At 33.3% G+C, this 15,083-nt stretch overlaps 2 protein-coding genes across 3 annotated transcripts; one reads left to right on the top strand and one right to left on the bottom strand.

Annotated features, from left to right (window-relative positions):
• Nucleotides 1–1,399: 1,399 nt before the first annotated feature.
• On the bottom strand, nt 1,400–3,560 carry LOC106356405 (agamous-like MADS-box protein AGL104). 2 transcript variants are annotated; one of them, XM_013796163.3, is made up of 10 exons: nt 3,287–3,558; nt 3,100–3,153; nt 2,955–2,984; nt 2,833–2,851; nt 2,678–2,739; nt 2,526–2,553; nt 2,367–2,428; nt 2,012–2,272; nt 1,722–1,884; nt 1,400–1,626 (listed from the first exon to the last, which is right to left on the bottom strand). In XM_013796163.3, the coding sequence occupies exons 1-10, from the start codon at nt 3,469–3,471 to the stop codon at nt 1,483–1,485; spliced, it is 1,008 nt and encodes a 335-aa protein (XP_013651617.1). In that variant the 5' UTR covers nt 3,472–3,558; the 3' UTR covers nt 1,400–1,482. The 2 variants fall into 2 exon arrangements, with proteins under 2 accessions (XP_013651617.1, XP_022545267.1); XM_022689546.2 differs by lacking the exons at nt 2,367–2,428; nt 2,526–2,553 and having other exon boundaries at nt 3,287–3,560.
• A 3,741-nt stretch (nt 3,561–7,301) lies between these two features.
• On the top strand, nt 7,302–8,148 carry LOC106356406 (FCS-Like Zinc finger 5). The gene is made up of 2 exons (XM_013796164.3): nt 7,302–7,723; nt 7,861–8,148. The coding sequence occupies exons 1-2, from the start codon at nt 7,389–7,391 to the stop codon at nt 8,000–8,002; spliced, it is 477 nt and encodes a 158-aa protein (XP_013651618.2). The 5' UTR covers nt 7,302–7,388; the 3' UTR covers nt 8,003–8,148.
• The last annotated feature ends 6,935 nt before the right edge of the window (nt 8,149–15,083 follow it).

Below are 15,083 nucleotides of genomic sequence, written 5' to 3'. Positions count from 1 at the left end.
ATTTTATGATTAAAATTTTTAGAAATTAGACTTGCACGTTGGGTCTTCGAGTCGGGTTAAGTTCGGTTTGTTTTGGGTATGAGTCCTTTCCTAGAAATTTGGACCAAACTTGGTTCTTAAAAATTTCCGGTTTGGGTTCGGATCGATTCCTCTGGGTCCGAGTTAGTTCGGGTCTATAATTAAAATATCTGTAAAATACCTATAATTTATGGGTTCTACTAGGTCCGGATCAGGTTCGGATCTTTATGATACAAAAAGACCAAAAAATACCTGAACACTATCAAAAATTTAGCCAAAATTCGTCATATTTATTTAAAATTTTGCAAAATAACAAATATGAACTATTAATAATTGAAATTACATATTTTAAAACTCTAAATTTGACATTTAACATTTTACATTACTTAAAATGTTGTAACATAGTAATAAATATTACTAGAAATAGACATTTCAACTAAACCATAAGGTAAAATATAGAAAATAGAGCACATTAAATAATAATTTTGAATATTCATATTTTTAGGTCGGATAGAATCGGTTCTTATCGGGTTGAGTTTATTCGGATTGGTTCCTTTCATATCCAGTCTATTCAGATTGGCTCTTTTCGATTTCGATTCTTTCGAATAGAGGAATTTTGGACCTAACTAAATACTTATAAATTTTTGGTTTGGTTTTTGGTCGGAAATTTTTAGATTGATTTTAGTTAGGATTTTCAGATCCATAAAATTCCCATACCTAATTAATATCTACAAAAGCTATGAGTTCTTTCACTTTTCTTCTTAACTCTCCGAGTAACTCTAAAACTCCATGATTTCAAGACTGATTTTACGCTTTTCTGGCGATTAACCAGTCATCTTTGCTTGTTTCCGAACAGGGGATATATTGTATTAAGCGGATGTCACACACGATTATCCTTAGGTCACTTCACACAATGAACCCTAGGTCACACATACAGAATTGCGTCACACACAATTAATAAGAATTCAATTCTTATTGCTTTAGAAAATAATCTCAAAATTAAAGCTCACAATTCATAAGTTATGCAACACACTTTGCATCTCCTTATATATAACTCAAACTTTTCTAAATTCATTAGAATTCACATATAGATATTTTTCCTATTTCTATAACTCAAAAAAATTAGGTAACTTGCACAATAAGTTATTTCAAACTTATCTCAATAGGATAAATATTATAAAAATGGTAGGATAAACAAAAATTGACTAGTAAAACTTTCATTTCACTAAACTAACATTACGAAGAAAAGAAGAATAACATGGTTGCAGTACTTTATAAAATGTATTTTTGTCGTCTTATGAAAATGTTTATCTTCTATTGTTTTTTTTTTACTGACAAAAAATGGTTTACAAAGCACACGATTTGTCTTTTCATCAATGTCTCTTGTAAAAAAGGTCGAACAAATAATAAAACAAAATAAATCGGTATACGTAAAAAATAATTCATTGGAATAATGTTTTGACATTATTGGCTACTGAGCTGAGGAACCCTTGTCTTATAGTCAGCGGCGACTTCATGCTCAGCTTGTTGTGCCTCCGTCGTCACTACCGGGATTTCACCTTGTTGAACTGGCATCATCTCCTCCATATTAGGTCCCACATTCCCATGCTGGTATTGATCATAAAGTTGATTATTTGTTTTTTTTTAATATTTATATTGCTACTAATACTTAGTGTAGTAATTGATAAAAAATGTTCAAATACCTGGTTGATAGAAGCGAATAACGCCGAGGATGAGTACGCTTGAGCCCACTCAGTGAACATTTCACCGTTATTATTTGTCACGTGGCATTCGCTCATATTGTTTTGGTTAGAACTTGAGCTACTCCCTTGCAACAATGGTTCATACATAGCCGATGACAATTCTCTGCCAATTTTTGTTTTAACCCAAAAATAATTAAAAACCATTTATTATGAAGAAACTGTACTAATGTAAATGTTTTGATCTGAACGAAAAGAAATACTTAGAGTGAGCTCATAAAACTATGAAATACCTGAGTTGATTAGAATGGGCTGATGGATCAAATAAATGGGTTTGGTTGGGTCCATTTTCAGGCAACCAACCTTCCACGACTCCGTTTAAGAAAGGACCTACAATGCTTTGTTGCATAGTAGATGCTTCGTATGTAGGTAAATGGCTGCTTAAGAGATTCTCTCGTCGTTGGACAACATGTGTTAACGTGTCGAGAAGTTGCTTCTCACAAACATCATAATCCTCCATGCTAGTGAATCTTACTGGATCCGGTTCGTATCTCCTGCTCAAATTAGGTTATACAAAGGGATCATTAATTTAATTAACATCTTTTATAAATTATAAACATATAGAACTTGGTTTTTTCGAACTAAAACCTTAGTTCTTCTTCTGCCATTTGGAGTTGTTGTTGTAACCTACAGACTTCTTGCTCAAGTTCCTAGATATTCGGTTTACAAGAGAGATTAAGCGGCTAAGCTACAACGTAGAAAAAACTATATCAATATAATATGTTTAAGTTAATAAATATTAATCACCTCGACGTCGGACTTAATGGCTGCCGGGCTTTCAAATATGGAAACAAAACAAAGTTAATTGAAAAGTTTAAATTTTTATCGAAAAGTGTGTATGTTGAACTATAGAAATTATAAATCGATTGTAAAGACAAAGAAGAAAGAAAGTTTCAGACTTTGTAATTTGAAGAGCGATGTCATTTTCGGTCTTGAGTTGCTGCAAAATCCTCAGTAGATACTGTCATGCAACAAAATTAGTCTAAATCAATAGATATATAACACACCATAACACATTTTTGAGAAAAGAACTAATCAGTTGGATCAGTCAAACCTCTTTGCTCTGAATATCCCTGCAAAAAAAAAACAGGAAGAGGTCAATATGTGAAATAACTGATTTTTAATATAAAGTTATGTACAAATAATTATGTAATGCAAGAAGAAATTGATACATACGGGCGTCTACCCTGGTCCGGAAAGACTGCACTGAAAAAAAAAAAAACAAATAAATAACCATAAGCAAAACCTAATAGCAATCAAATATATTAAAATCGGGAACTAAAAAAAAAAAGAAAATGAAAGGAAACTAGTGTTAGCTTACTTCTCTCGTTCTTGGTTAGGAAGATTAATAAACCTTGCGAAAACGTCTTCGATCCTGAAGAGATAATTAAGAGATATGATCATATGCATGGTCTATAATATATAGTTCATATTTCATCTCTATTCAAATCCAAGAAAGCTAGCAATTGAAAATGTTAATCAAGGTCAATAGGGTGTAATGATAATACCGAGTTTTGCCAGAAAAGAGGCTAAGACGATCGGAAGGAGAGAACATGATAAGAGCAATGTCAATGTCACAGAGAATCGACAATTCATAAGCTTTCTTAATCAAACCATTTCTACGTTTTGAGAACGTAACTTGTCGGTTCGTTGTGTTCTCGATTCTCTTGATCTCCAATTTCACCCGACCCATTTTGACTAAGCAAGAAAGATATTTCTCTTCAAGCAAATCGAACTGGTTATAATTCTGATCAGCAATCACCAAAAAAAAAACTTGTTGGCAGAGGATATTGTTAATATACGGAAGGTTGGGAGAAGGTACGTAGAATTAGGCTATTCCGGAGGAACTAAAAATAGAATGTTTGACTAAGTTCCCTTCTCATGCCTGTTTGGTTGTAAACCCTTAAAGCCTAAGAGCATGATTAATGGGGGTTCTTAGGGTGAGATTCTTATCGGAATATAAGAAATTGTCCCTTAACTTTTAACTAAAAAAACTAAGAATCGGTTCTTAAATAAGATATTTAAGCGGGTTCTTAGTTTTTTTTAGTTAAAAGTTAAGAGACGGTTTCTTATATTCCGCTAAGAACCCCCACTATAAGAACTACCCATTAATCATGCTCTTAGGAGAGTTCTTAGGTTAAGGTTCTTAGCGGAATATAAGAAACTGTTTCTTAACTTTTAACTAAAAAAGTTACAAACCGGCTCTTAATATCTCACGTTAGAAGTCAATAAAACGAGTACTCCTTCCTTCGTGCGGAAAAGCCTCATGGCGGCTCAGCCCCTGCTCAAAAACGGCACACATAAATCAATAGGGACAAGACACAATACCCTCGTCTGGGCAGACCCTTGACTCCCGACAATTCCAGCACGACCAGCCATACCCTGCGGCCCATCCTTTAATCCATCGCTTAAAATTGCAGATCTTTTGGACCCTGTTTTGAAAACATGGAGACTCAATCTCTTACGAGAACTCGTACTTCCTAGTGACATTCCCTTCATTCAGAGCCTCAGGCCGACTCGAACTCCCCAAGCAGCAAGCTACTGTTGGAACCTAACCAAATCAGGTGTTTACTTGGTTAAATCTGGTTATGAATTGGCCATGGAATCAGTGGAACCCGCAGAGCCAGATCAAGTATTGGAACCTAGCATCACTTCTCTCCAAGCTCGAGTTTGGAAGCTCAAGACTACCAAGAAGATCAAACACTTTATCTGGCAGGCCATAACTGACTGTGTACCGGTTTGCGACGCGCTCTCCAATCGACATTGTGGCAACGGCAGGAGCTGCCCGAAATGTGGAGCGAACGAAAAACAACAAACCATCTTCTCTTTGAATGCCCCCCTCTGTACAAGCTTAGGCTTTGGCAGACATACCGCACTCTTCGGGATTGTTCCCGTGTACCTCAATATACATTAATCTAGACCATGTTCTATGGTGCGCTCAGGAGCGTGGGATCCCCGACACACTCCTAACTACAGCTCCGTGGGTGATATGGTACATCTGGAAAGCTCGTAACGATAAAGCTTTTAACGGCAAAGACACCACCCTACTTGAGACGGTCCAACTGGCCAAATCCGAGGTGGAGAGCTGGCGCCTTGCTCAAATAATGGAAAAGCCTACTGACGAAGACGATGGAAGAGCCCGACACGAACCTCTACCTCCAAGAACCGGCCCGATATGCCTGACAAACGCCTCCTGGCACAAAGACGACACGCGATTTGGTGGAGGAATGGTCCTGACGACCGAGGATGGGATGACGACTTTTGGTTCATTTGCTAGTAACCAAGTCCTAACCTTTCTACATGCGGAGTTCCAAACTCTGTTGTGGGCCATGCGATCCTTTATTCAGCTGGACCATAGCTCTGTGACCTTCGAGACTGACTGCCTACGGCTTGTCAATCTCTTTGAAGAAGACGACGAAGAGAAATGGCCATCATTGTTGGCTGAATTCTATGTTTACTTTTTGCTCCATTTCTTTTATTCACCGTTCACAGAATTTTCGAGCTGATCATCTTCCAAAAGGTGCTCGTTCTCGAGATTTCTTGTTCTCCCATGTAAACTCTCAACTTCCAGAATGGATGGCTCTAGAGGCCAATCACCTAGAAGTTTTTTAATAATATATGGAACTTGCGATGCCAAAAAAAAAAAAACAAAACAAGAATTAGTTTTAGTCATTCTTTTCAATGACACTGAACTATGCAGATCAGATCAAAACAAATTATACCTATAATGTTGATCAAGTAAAGTCGGAACCCAAACATTAACATCAGATCAACGTAAAGCAATGGGAGACGACTATATATGGATTTTCTGGCCATGATTATTGGTGGGGAAACATTGACAAAACACTAATAATACTTAAAAATATGAATAACACTTCTCCCTACAAAATTATGTGTGAAACAGAAGTTGATGCCCACTTGTGAAGGAAAAGAGGGTCCACAATACATATGGGATTAGGACCTGTATTTTTGTAATAGTGGTTTGTGCATCTAGGTGTTAGTTAGACCATCCTTGTCTATATATCAATTTTCTTTTAGTATTAATCATTTCTAGATGATATGAACTAGTTTGGTGGTTTATGTACCAATTGGATAGGTTTGGCAATCGTTGTGTGTGTGTTTTCTTTCTAAACTATTAAACCTCAAAACAGTGTTGACAATTTTGGTATATATGTTAAGGTATTGATTGTATGATTTTGGTGTCCTTATTTTAATTAACATACTTTTATGTTATTTTTATTTTGGTTGAGTCATCTAGTAGTTTGAACTTGTGTAGTATTTGGTTGGCGTCTTAAAATCATCATGGACGTTGAGACCGACCACTTTTGTACAATGTTCCACTCTGTTTGTACTGGAAACTAGTGCCCCCAATGCACCAATCAAAAGAAGATTGTTGGTTCTCGTTTTTTTGTGTTTAACTTTTTATTTCTATCATATTCAAATATTAGTTTTTATTAGCTCATAAATTTTTAAATGTTATTATTTATAAATAAGTCAATTTATATTTATATTGAAATTGGCTTGGGGAGTGGTGAAACGTTAGAGCATCTCCAACCCCACTCTATTTTTCACTTTAAAATAGAGTTTAGAGTAAAAAATGTTCCAATGGTACTCTATTTCTCACTCTATAATAGAGTGAAAAATATGTTTACTCCAAATATAGAGTAATTTGTTTTTTTGTTTGTTTATCACTCTATTTTTTATTTTAAAATAGAGTAACTCTATAATAGAGTTTGATTTTGTTCCAATGGTACTCTATTTTAGAGTTGAAAATAGAGTGATGAACAAAAAAAACAAATTACTCTATATTTGGAGTAAACCTATTTTTCACTCTACTATAGAGTGATAAATAGAGTACCATTGAAGCATTTTTTACTCTAAACTCTATTTTAGAGTGAAAAATAGAGTGAGGATGGAGATGCTCTTAGAGACCTATATACTATTGCAAAGAGACATATCAGTCACGTATAGTGGACCTAGGTAGCCCAGACGTATTAGAGCACCCGCAATAGGAATCCTTAAGGGGAAGTTCTTAGGGAAAAAATAATTAAATAATCGGTAGACTCCACCAAAAGCTAAGGATTCAATCCTTAAAATTCCTAAATAAGAACTCTTTTTTAGTGAATCCTTGCACTATTTGCGGGTCCCGACGACATGTGGTGACCCGTGATTGGTTGATATTTATTTTTTTTAATCTAAAAAAGAAAAAAATAATACTTAAAAAATTAAAATACACTTTTTTAAAGACTCTCCTTTGAGTAACACCATTGCGGGTGCTCTTAGGAACTAAAAACCAACATTTTCGACTTTCTTTTTTCGAAATTATATTAGAAGTTAGACAAAATAATTGAGAAAAATGCGAAATATTTTGTGAAACACGACAAATGTAATTATAACGAATAAGAATCGAATCATGACGTGTCGTCAACATGATGGGAAAAGAATCAGATCAGAAACAATCAACGGTTCAGATTTACTCCTCAGTTTATGGCTCTTCTTTTAGTCTCTTTTCTTTCACTTCCTCCCACTTTTTCTTAAGCTTTTGCTCTGTTCACTCAGAGCATAAACCCTAAAAAAGAGAGGAACAAGAAATAAAAAAACAAGAATAAGATGTTGTTAGGGAAGAGACAGAGACCACAGATAAAGAGAACGACGAGTCTGTCGGAGATAAAGTTCGACTTGAACTTACCTAACGAGCCAGAGGAGCCGTCCGATCATCAAGTTCAGATGTTGAGTAATCCGAAAGGTAAGCTCGTGACCGTTGATGAACAGCGCCAGGCTCATCATGGACTGTTAGATCAACGGCTCTTAGCGACGGTCTCACCGAGAGGTACACAGAGGAGACACTCAGCAGATCACTCCACTCACGCCGGAGCAGATTTTCTGAGATCCTGCTCCCTCTGTAAACGCCTTCTTGTTCCTGGCCGAGACATCTATATGTATAGGTATTTATTTCTTTTACATATTTACGTGAAATTACCTTTCTACTTAATCATTTATATATAATTAAGCTTAACCTAGTGGTTTTGGATGTATTTAATAAGGAATTAATTAACGATTTTAATTGCTATAATTTAAGCAGAGGAGATAGGGCGTTTTGTAGCTTAGAGTGCAGGCAGCAGCAGATTACGGTGGACGAGAAGAAAGAGAAGAGTTTGGTGAGGTCTACCTTCGTTGTCGGCGCCGGATCCGGCAAAGGAGAGAGACTTTCCGCCGCCGTGTAGGTCACCTTTACAATGTTTGTATTGTGATTATATGTATCTAAAAGCACTGAGCGTTATTTTAAGGTCCCTTATTTTAAACCGTGATTAGCCTTTGTTAATCATCTTAAACCTTGCTTTTTTTTTAACTTACTCAAGAGTTAAGACTATATATGGTGTATTAGTGTTTTGCGTATTAGATTAACTTGTCTTCCTACCGACTAGTCTGCCCTTTTAATATCTGGGGACCTTTACATATTATCAAAAGACCAATAATATTAACAAATAGGTCAAAGGTAAAGAGGAAATCGTAATTGCGGTAGTTACGAAAACATAATTGTATATCAATTTAGGTTAAATTATAACATGCAGGTGATAGTGATTGTACCTTATGTTTGTACTGTAGAAACTTTATCCCACAATATACCGCCAAAAAGATAATAATCATCGTACTGTTTTTACTGTGCGCTTCCCATATTTGTTCTGTTCATATGAGATCCAATTGAATTTTTGTCTTTTCTTATTTAAATATGATGTTGGTAAAGCAAAAGAATCTCATTGACCGGTCCCTAGTAAATACTATAACAGATTCTTATCTTTAAAAGTAAGAAAGATTATATGTACGTTTAGGTAGTAGAAGAACATGAAATCTACTTGTGAAATCTAGCTGAGTAAAGGCCAACTTGGATTATTAACTGATCAAACATATTTTTAATCCACAACATGATAGTAGAAGTATATGATGATTGTGATTTTTAGAAGAGACAAGAGTTGATAGAAGATGCACGGACGCCCTTTGGCTCGATTCCATTTGTGACAAATTGTCCCTACAATGTATGTGAACCAGGATAAGAGAGTGTAAATGTGCATACATGCCCTCCGTAAACTTATCTTCATAGGTGTCCACTTTCTCCAATTTCTTATTTCTCTCATTTTCTTCGACCCTCATGTCTCGGCAAAAAAAAATATTACTAGTGTTTTAAGGACAACTGAGACAAGGGAATGGGCATTTATGGATGTAGAAAAATAGATTTTCTACTAACTGTATGATTTTAGTGCTTATCATGACCCTCTTTTTTTTTTCATGACCTCTTAATTTCAGGTTAACTTATGCATGGGATTTAGCCTTTAATTTATTTAGATTATAGTTTTATCGACATGCACACATCATATTTTTACTTCTATAAAATGATGTATATCAGTAAAACCAATAAGTTTTATCGACATGCACACATCATATTTTAAAATGAAAATAAAATGAAGACAAAAATAAGGAAAAGAGAGGAATACCACTTGATGATATAAACATTGTTGCTGATATGAATGGACAAGGCATTCATGTTTTCATTTAGTTCATTATATTAAATATTCAGTTACTATTTATCTATTTTATGATGCTATTTTAGATAATATTCATCAGACGTTTTATATAAGATTAATTCTATAATATATATTTATATTTAAAATATATAATAAATAAAAACCCGGTTGAATCGGTTCGACCAATCAACCAGTGAATACACCGAATCGGTGTCCGGTCCGGTTCTTAAAACATTGCACATAACCAAGAAAAAAACAGAAGTCTCATATTATTTGGATCTTTTACCCTTTCTACATAAGCCAAGCTTTTGTAGTTCTTCTATATTTGCTTTAATGTTATTTTCTAGATTCATTCTGTTATTGATCCAATCTGTATACTGTATACTGAGTTGTGTACCATGCAAATTAAGCAAAGATAAGGGAGGGAACAACTCATGTGAGGGTTGGGGGATCACAGAATTCATTCCAATTCTGAATTTGGTATTTACAAGACTTTTACTTTGTATTTCCTGTGAGGTTGGGTTGGGGGATCTGTTTCTTTGAAAACTTAATAAATAAATTAGTAAACAATTACAGAAAAATCCTCTTTAAGGTTTAATTCTTCGTGAGCATGCCCATAGGTTTAATTAAATCCTATTAACTTTATAAATGGGCTTTAAAAGTACCTATAAAGCCTATCAACCTTTGTAATTCACACATGATGGATCTCTATCGTTGACCAATGCAACCACTCCACTTGAAGGCACGTAAATCCAATGCTCTCGACAACTGTTTATGTATTGCTTATGAAATATGACTGGTATATTCGTTGTGGCCAACTGTTTAATTCCTTAGTGAATACATTTTTTCTTTTGGAGTTTTGCAGTGGCAAAAGAATATTCAAATCGAATATTCCATATCATAAATTTTAAATGGAAAATGGGATGAGCAAAAACAATAAAGTGGAAATGAAATTTGAATTTTGTGATAATTATTTTGGGTGGAATGAGGTATAAGAAAACCTTTTGAGTTTGTAAATTTAATTTCTTGCAAATAACAAATGATATACTTGTAGCAAAAGAACTCCATTATATTTTCTGCAATCGAAATCCGAACCCTCTAGATAAAGAAAAGGCAATGATTTGGGGTGGTGCTCATTGCTGTCTTTCGCGGTCTATTTAGTATTTTCTTGATCTACTAATAATAGTAAACCCAATTAATTCCAAAAGTTGTGAATCTACTTGTGCTGAAAAGTTGTGTCTTTTGAAAAAGAAGTGTAAAGAGTTGTGTCTTTTCTAAAAGTTCTATGTTGTAAGGTTGTGTCTTTTTCAATTAATTCATAAGGTTGTGAACTTCAGTTATATTGAAAGGTTGTGTCTTTTGAAAAAGAAGTGTAAAGGGTTGTGTCTTTTCTAAAAGTTATATGTTGTAAGGTTGTGTATTTTCTAATTAATTTCTAAGGTTGTGAACTTCAGTTATGTTGAGAGGTTGTGTCTTTTGAAAAATATGTGTAGAGGGTTGTGTCTTTTTTAAAAGTTCTATGTTGTAAGGTTGTGTACTTCTAAAAATTATCTAAAAGTTGTGACTATTCATAAGTATTTTTAACAAGTGAGAAATTGTGAGTATTATAATTTTGTATTCTTACTTAAAACTATCATAGGAGTTATATATATGTAGGCGAAATATTTATAATATTATATATGAACCATTACAATAGTTATATGAACAATTGCAACTTTATAAATGAAACAATTGATTCTTGCAATTATTGGTGATTAACCATATTGATGATATCAACCTTTAGTAAAAAAAACTATTCTACCTATTGCTTATGTATTTTCATTCTAAATATATATAGTATAGATAATTAACTTATAATATTAATTATTTTTATTAGTTAATGTGAAAATAATAATAATATAACTGACTTAACTCATTTTATGAAATATAATTTTTAACATTAATTGGGATTTCTACTATTAATTGAGATAAGAAAATTTAGACTAATGATTTCATTGTTTCGTTTATGATTTTTGGCTATCCAAATACGTAAGAATTTTTTTACTATTTTTTGTTGTTAACGTTTCATTTGAATATCTTCTAAAAGTTTGTAACCAAGTAACTGCATAAAACTTTTTTTCACCATTTTATTATTAGTTCGTTTAATGAAACTTTTATTTTGAGAAATGCATGGGCATAGACTATTTATATATTTTAAAAATCTATTTAAATAGTCACAACTTTTCAATTTAAACAGTTGCATCCTTTCCATTTTGAAAAGATACCTATAAGAATAATCACAATTTTTCACTTTTTAAAAGAGACTTATATGAGTAGTTAAAACTTATCAAATAAATCAACACACAACATAACCTTTTAAATTAACAAATACACATTTTTGTCAACATTTAGAAATTACACTTTTTTTACAACTTTTATTGAAGACAAAACCTTTCAATTCATAACTTTTGGAATTAATCAAAAATAGAAACTTAACGTTAAACATTTCACGATTCAGTAAACACATTTATTTGTTAAAATATTATATTACCTCTAATGATTCTATGTTAAATATCTGAATTTTAAAATATATTATTGTAGGTGAATTTTAATATTTATATCTTCTTAGAAACACCAATGGCTGAATTTGTCTGCACAAGAAACATTCCGGTAAAAGGAGTATTGAAGAGCAATGTTGTGGATAATATGGTTGCTAGCAAAGAGTTTTATACGAATCTGGTGATTACGCAAATCATGTTGTTGTCTTCGTTAAGGTGATTACAGAAAATCATATTTACATGAACAACAAAAGATTTTTTAAGCAAACAAACAATTGATTTTTTTTGTCTAAAAATTACAGAAAACTAAAACTTATTAAAACTCTCAAGTCTGAATGTATACGTAAAGAATCTTCTACTGGAATTTTGTATGTAAAAATCTTGTACTAGATTGTGTTGCAGTATGTGATCGCAACACTTGTGAAATCTTTACATGACTGATCGAAGACTTTTAATAAAAATATTACACGCAACATCTTCAGATATTTCTTGTTGAACTATAATCAAATCTCCTATAGTATAATGTCACACACTCGTTATAAGTTAGTTACTTAGTTTACAAGTCAAGAGTCATGATCTATCATTCCTAAAAGTTGTGTCTTTACAACTAAGAGTTGTGTTCTTACAACTAAGAGTTGTGTCTTTATAATACACAGGTTCGTCTTGTATAAATATAGATAGAGTCTGTACACAATTCATTGTTTTTGAGTGAAATAAAATTAGTTTACGTAGTACTCTGTTTTCCATACGTAAAAACAGAGCATATTCAATTATATTCATTTCGTTTCTTTCCTTCATAATCGTAAAACAAACACAATAGTCAACATGGTATCAGAGCTTTATGGTTGAGAGGACAAAAAGAAAAAGCAATAATTTTTAAAAAATAACGAAGAAGAAGAAGAAGAAGAGGAGGAGGAGAGCATCGTCCGTGATATTGATAATCGGAGAAGATATTGATAATTGGAGAAGTGATCGTAATATTTATCAGAGATCGTGATATTGACGATCAAAAATAGTGATATTGATAATCAGGAGATCGTGTTATTGATAATCGAAATAAACAAAATTCACATACTTGATCGCAAAATGCGAGAAGATGCAAAATCAAGTGATCCCTATTTTCGATGGGGAAAAATACAATTTCTGGAGCATTAAAATGCAACCATTTTCAGAACCAGAAAACTATGGTATGTGGTTAAAGAAGGGGTGCCGGTTGAACCGGTACGAGAGGAAGAAACCCGTGAAACATCAAGTGCAAGAAAGCTTAGAGAAGAAGCAATTTTGAACGATACAATGGCATTGCAAATTTTGCAAACTGCCGTTAAAGAGCTCACGCATTGCAGCAGCATCAATATCAAAAAGGCATGGGATGCATTGAACGCTGAGTATCAAAGTTTTCCTTTCGTTTGATACTTGATATTTTTATAATATCTTAAGTTTATTTCTACAATTAATAGTTTCAAAAGTTGTATTTTTTTTTCATTTTAAGAGTTGTGTCTTCTCGTTATAACTTATAAGAGTTGTGTCTTTTTGTTAAAAAAATGTGATTTGTTTTGTTTTTCTAACATGCAATTATCAGAAAAGTTTTAAAAAGTAGTTAAAATATCCAAACAAATGTTTTTCTACATCTTTTTCGACATGCAACTATTGGAGAATTTTTCTAAAAGTAAATAATTTGTGACTTTTCATTAAAAATTGAGATTAACTTTGACATGCAACTATTGGAAATGTTTTTAAAATTGTTAAAATGTCCCAATTAGTGTCTCTTTTATAATTACTAGGTGCGTAGCCCCGCGCAAGCGCGGGGACTTTCACTACAAGAAAACACAACATTAACGACGACGAAATTCGTAGTAAGTTCGTCGTAAAATCAGTTTTACGAGGAATTAGCGAGGAAACACGTTTCGTCGTTATTTGTTCGTCGTAACGCATATTTCCTCGCTAATTCGTCGTAAACTAACGAGAAAACATTTCCTCGTAAAGACGAAGCAAAGTATTCGTCGTAAAAACCACGTAACCCTTCCACGTAAGGGGGACGCTACATTTCCTCGTAAATACCTTGAAAACATTTCCTCGTAAATAACACGTAAATGTTTCCACGTCAAATACTCGTTAATCTTTCCTCGTAGTGTTGACGTAAATATTTTACTCATTAATTCCTCGTAAAATTTCCACGTAAGGTTGCCGTAATTTAGCTACGAATTTACTTTGAGTTTATATTTTCCAGATTAAAAAAAACAATGTATTTAATTATTTAATAAAAATCTAATTTAAAAAGAATATTAAATACGAAAATAATTTATACATAAATAATTTTTGAATTTATAATACAACCAACGAAAAAAAAAAAAAACTAAGGGTCGTTCATCCCCGGTAGAATTCCTCACTCCTCCTCTCTACATCCGCGTCGGCATGTGTGACGGATGATGATTCGCCTAAAATTAACATCAACAATAATTAACAAATTCTATAAATCTAACTAAGTTCTCTACATTAACCACCTAATCAACACTAATTAACATAAAATCCGTAAAACTATCTAAATTTCCTACACTAACCACCTAATCTACCTAAACTAATCAAATTAGAGAGGAAATAGAGAGCGTACCATAGCTACAAAAGGGAGAGGAAGTTGAGACGAAATGGGAAGTGAGAACTCGCGTGTATATATAGGAAATTATGAAATGTCGTAAATTTCTCGTAAAGTTACGAGGAACTCGTGAGGCCCGTGTTTTTATTTACGAGGAACTCGCGAGGCCCGTGTTTCATTTCCTCGTAACATCGTCGTTAATTTACGAGGAATTAGCGAGGCCCGCTTTTATTTTTACGAGGAATGAACGAGGCCCGCGTTTTTTTATTACGAGGTCTTTACGACGATTTCTGCTTACGTGGAATTAACGAGTGCCACGTTCTTTATTTTTAAGAATCGTCGTAAGTTCCTCGTTAATTTACGAGGAAATAACTACGTTTATGTTTAAATCCCTAAAATCCGAAACCCTAAACCCCTTCTTCCTTATCTTCCTTATCTTCTACTTCATATATTCCAAACCCCAACCCCATCCTTCCTTTAACCTCAATCTCTTCTATCCATTCCAAACCCCAAATTCTGAAACCACAATTACTTAACTAATAATCTCAATCTCTTCTTTCTAATTCAAACCCCATTACAAAAATTAAATTATATAAATAGATTTCCATGATTAAATCCATCAAATCACATGCATTAAATCTGAAAATCAATCATATTA

Source organism: Brassica napus, chromosome A7 (assembly GCF_020379485.1).
Source record: "Brassica napus cultivar Da-Ae chromosome A7, Da-Ae, whole genome shotgun sequence".
Classification (NCBI taxonomy): Eukaryota; Viridiplantae; Streptophyta; class Magnoliopsida; order Brassicales; family Brassicaceae; genus Brassica; species Brassica napus.
This window is presented reverse-complemented; position numbering and strand designations above follow the sequence as displayed.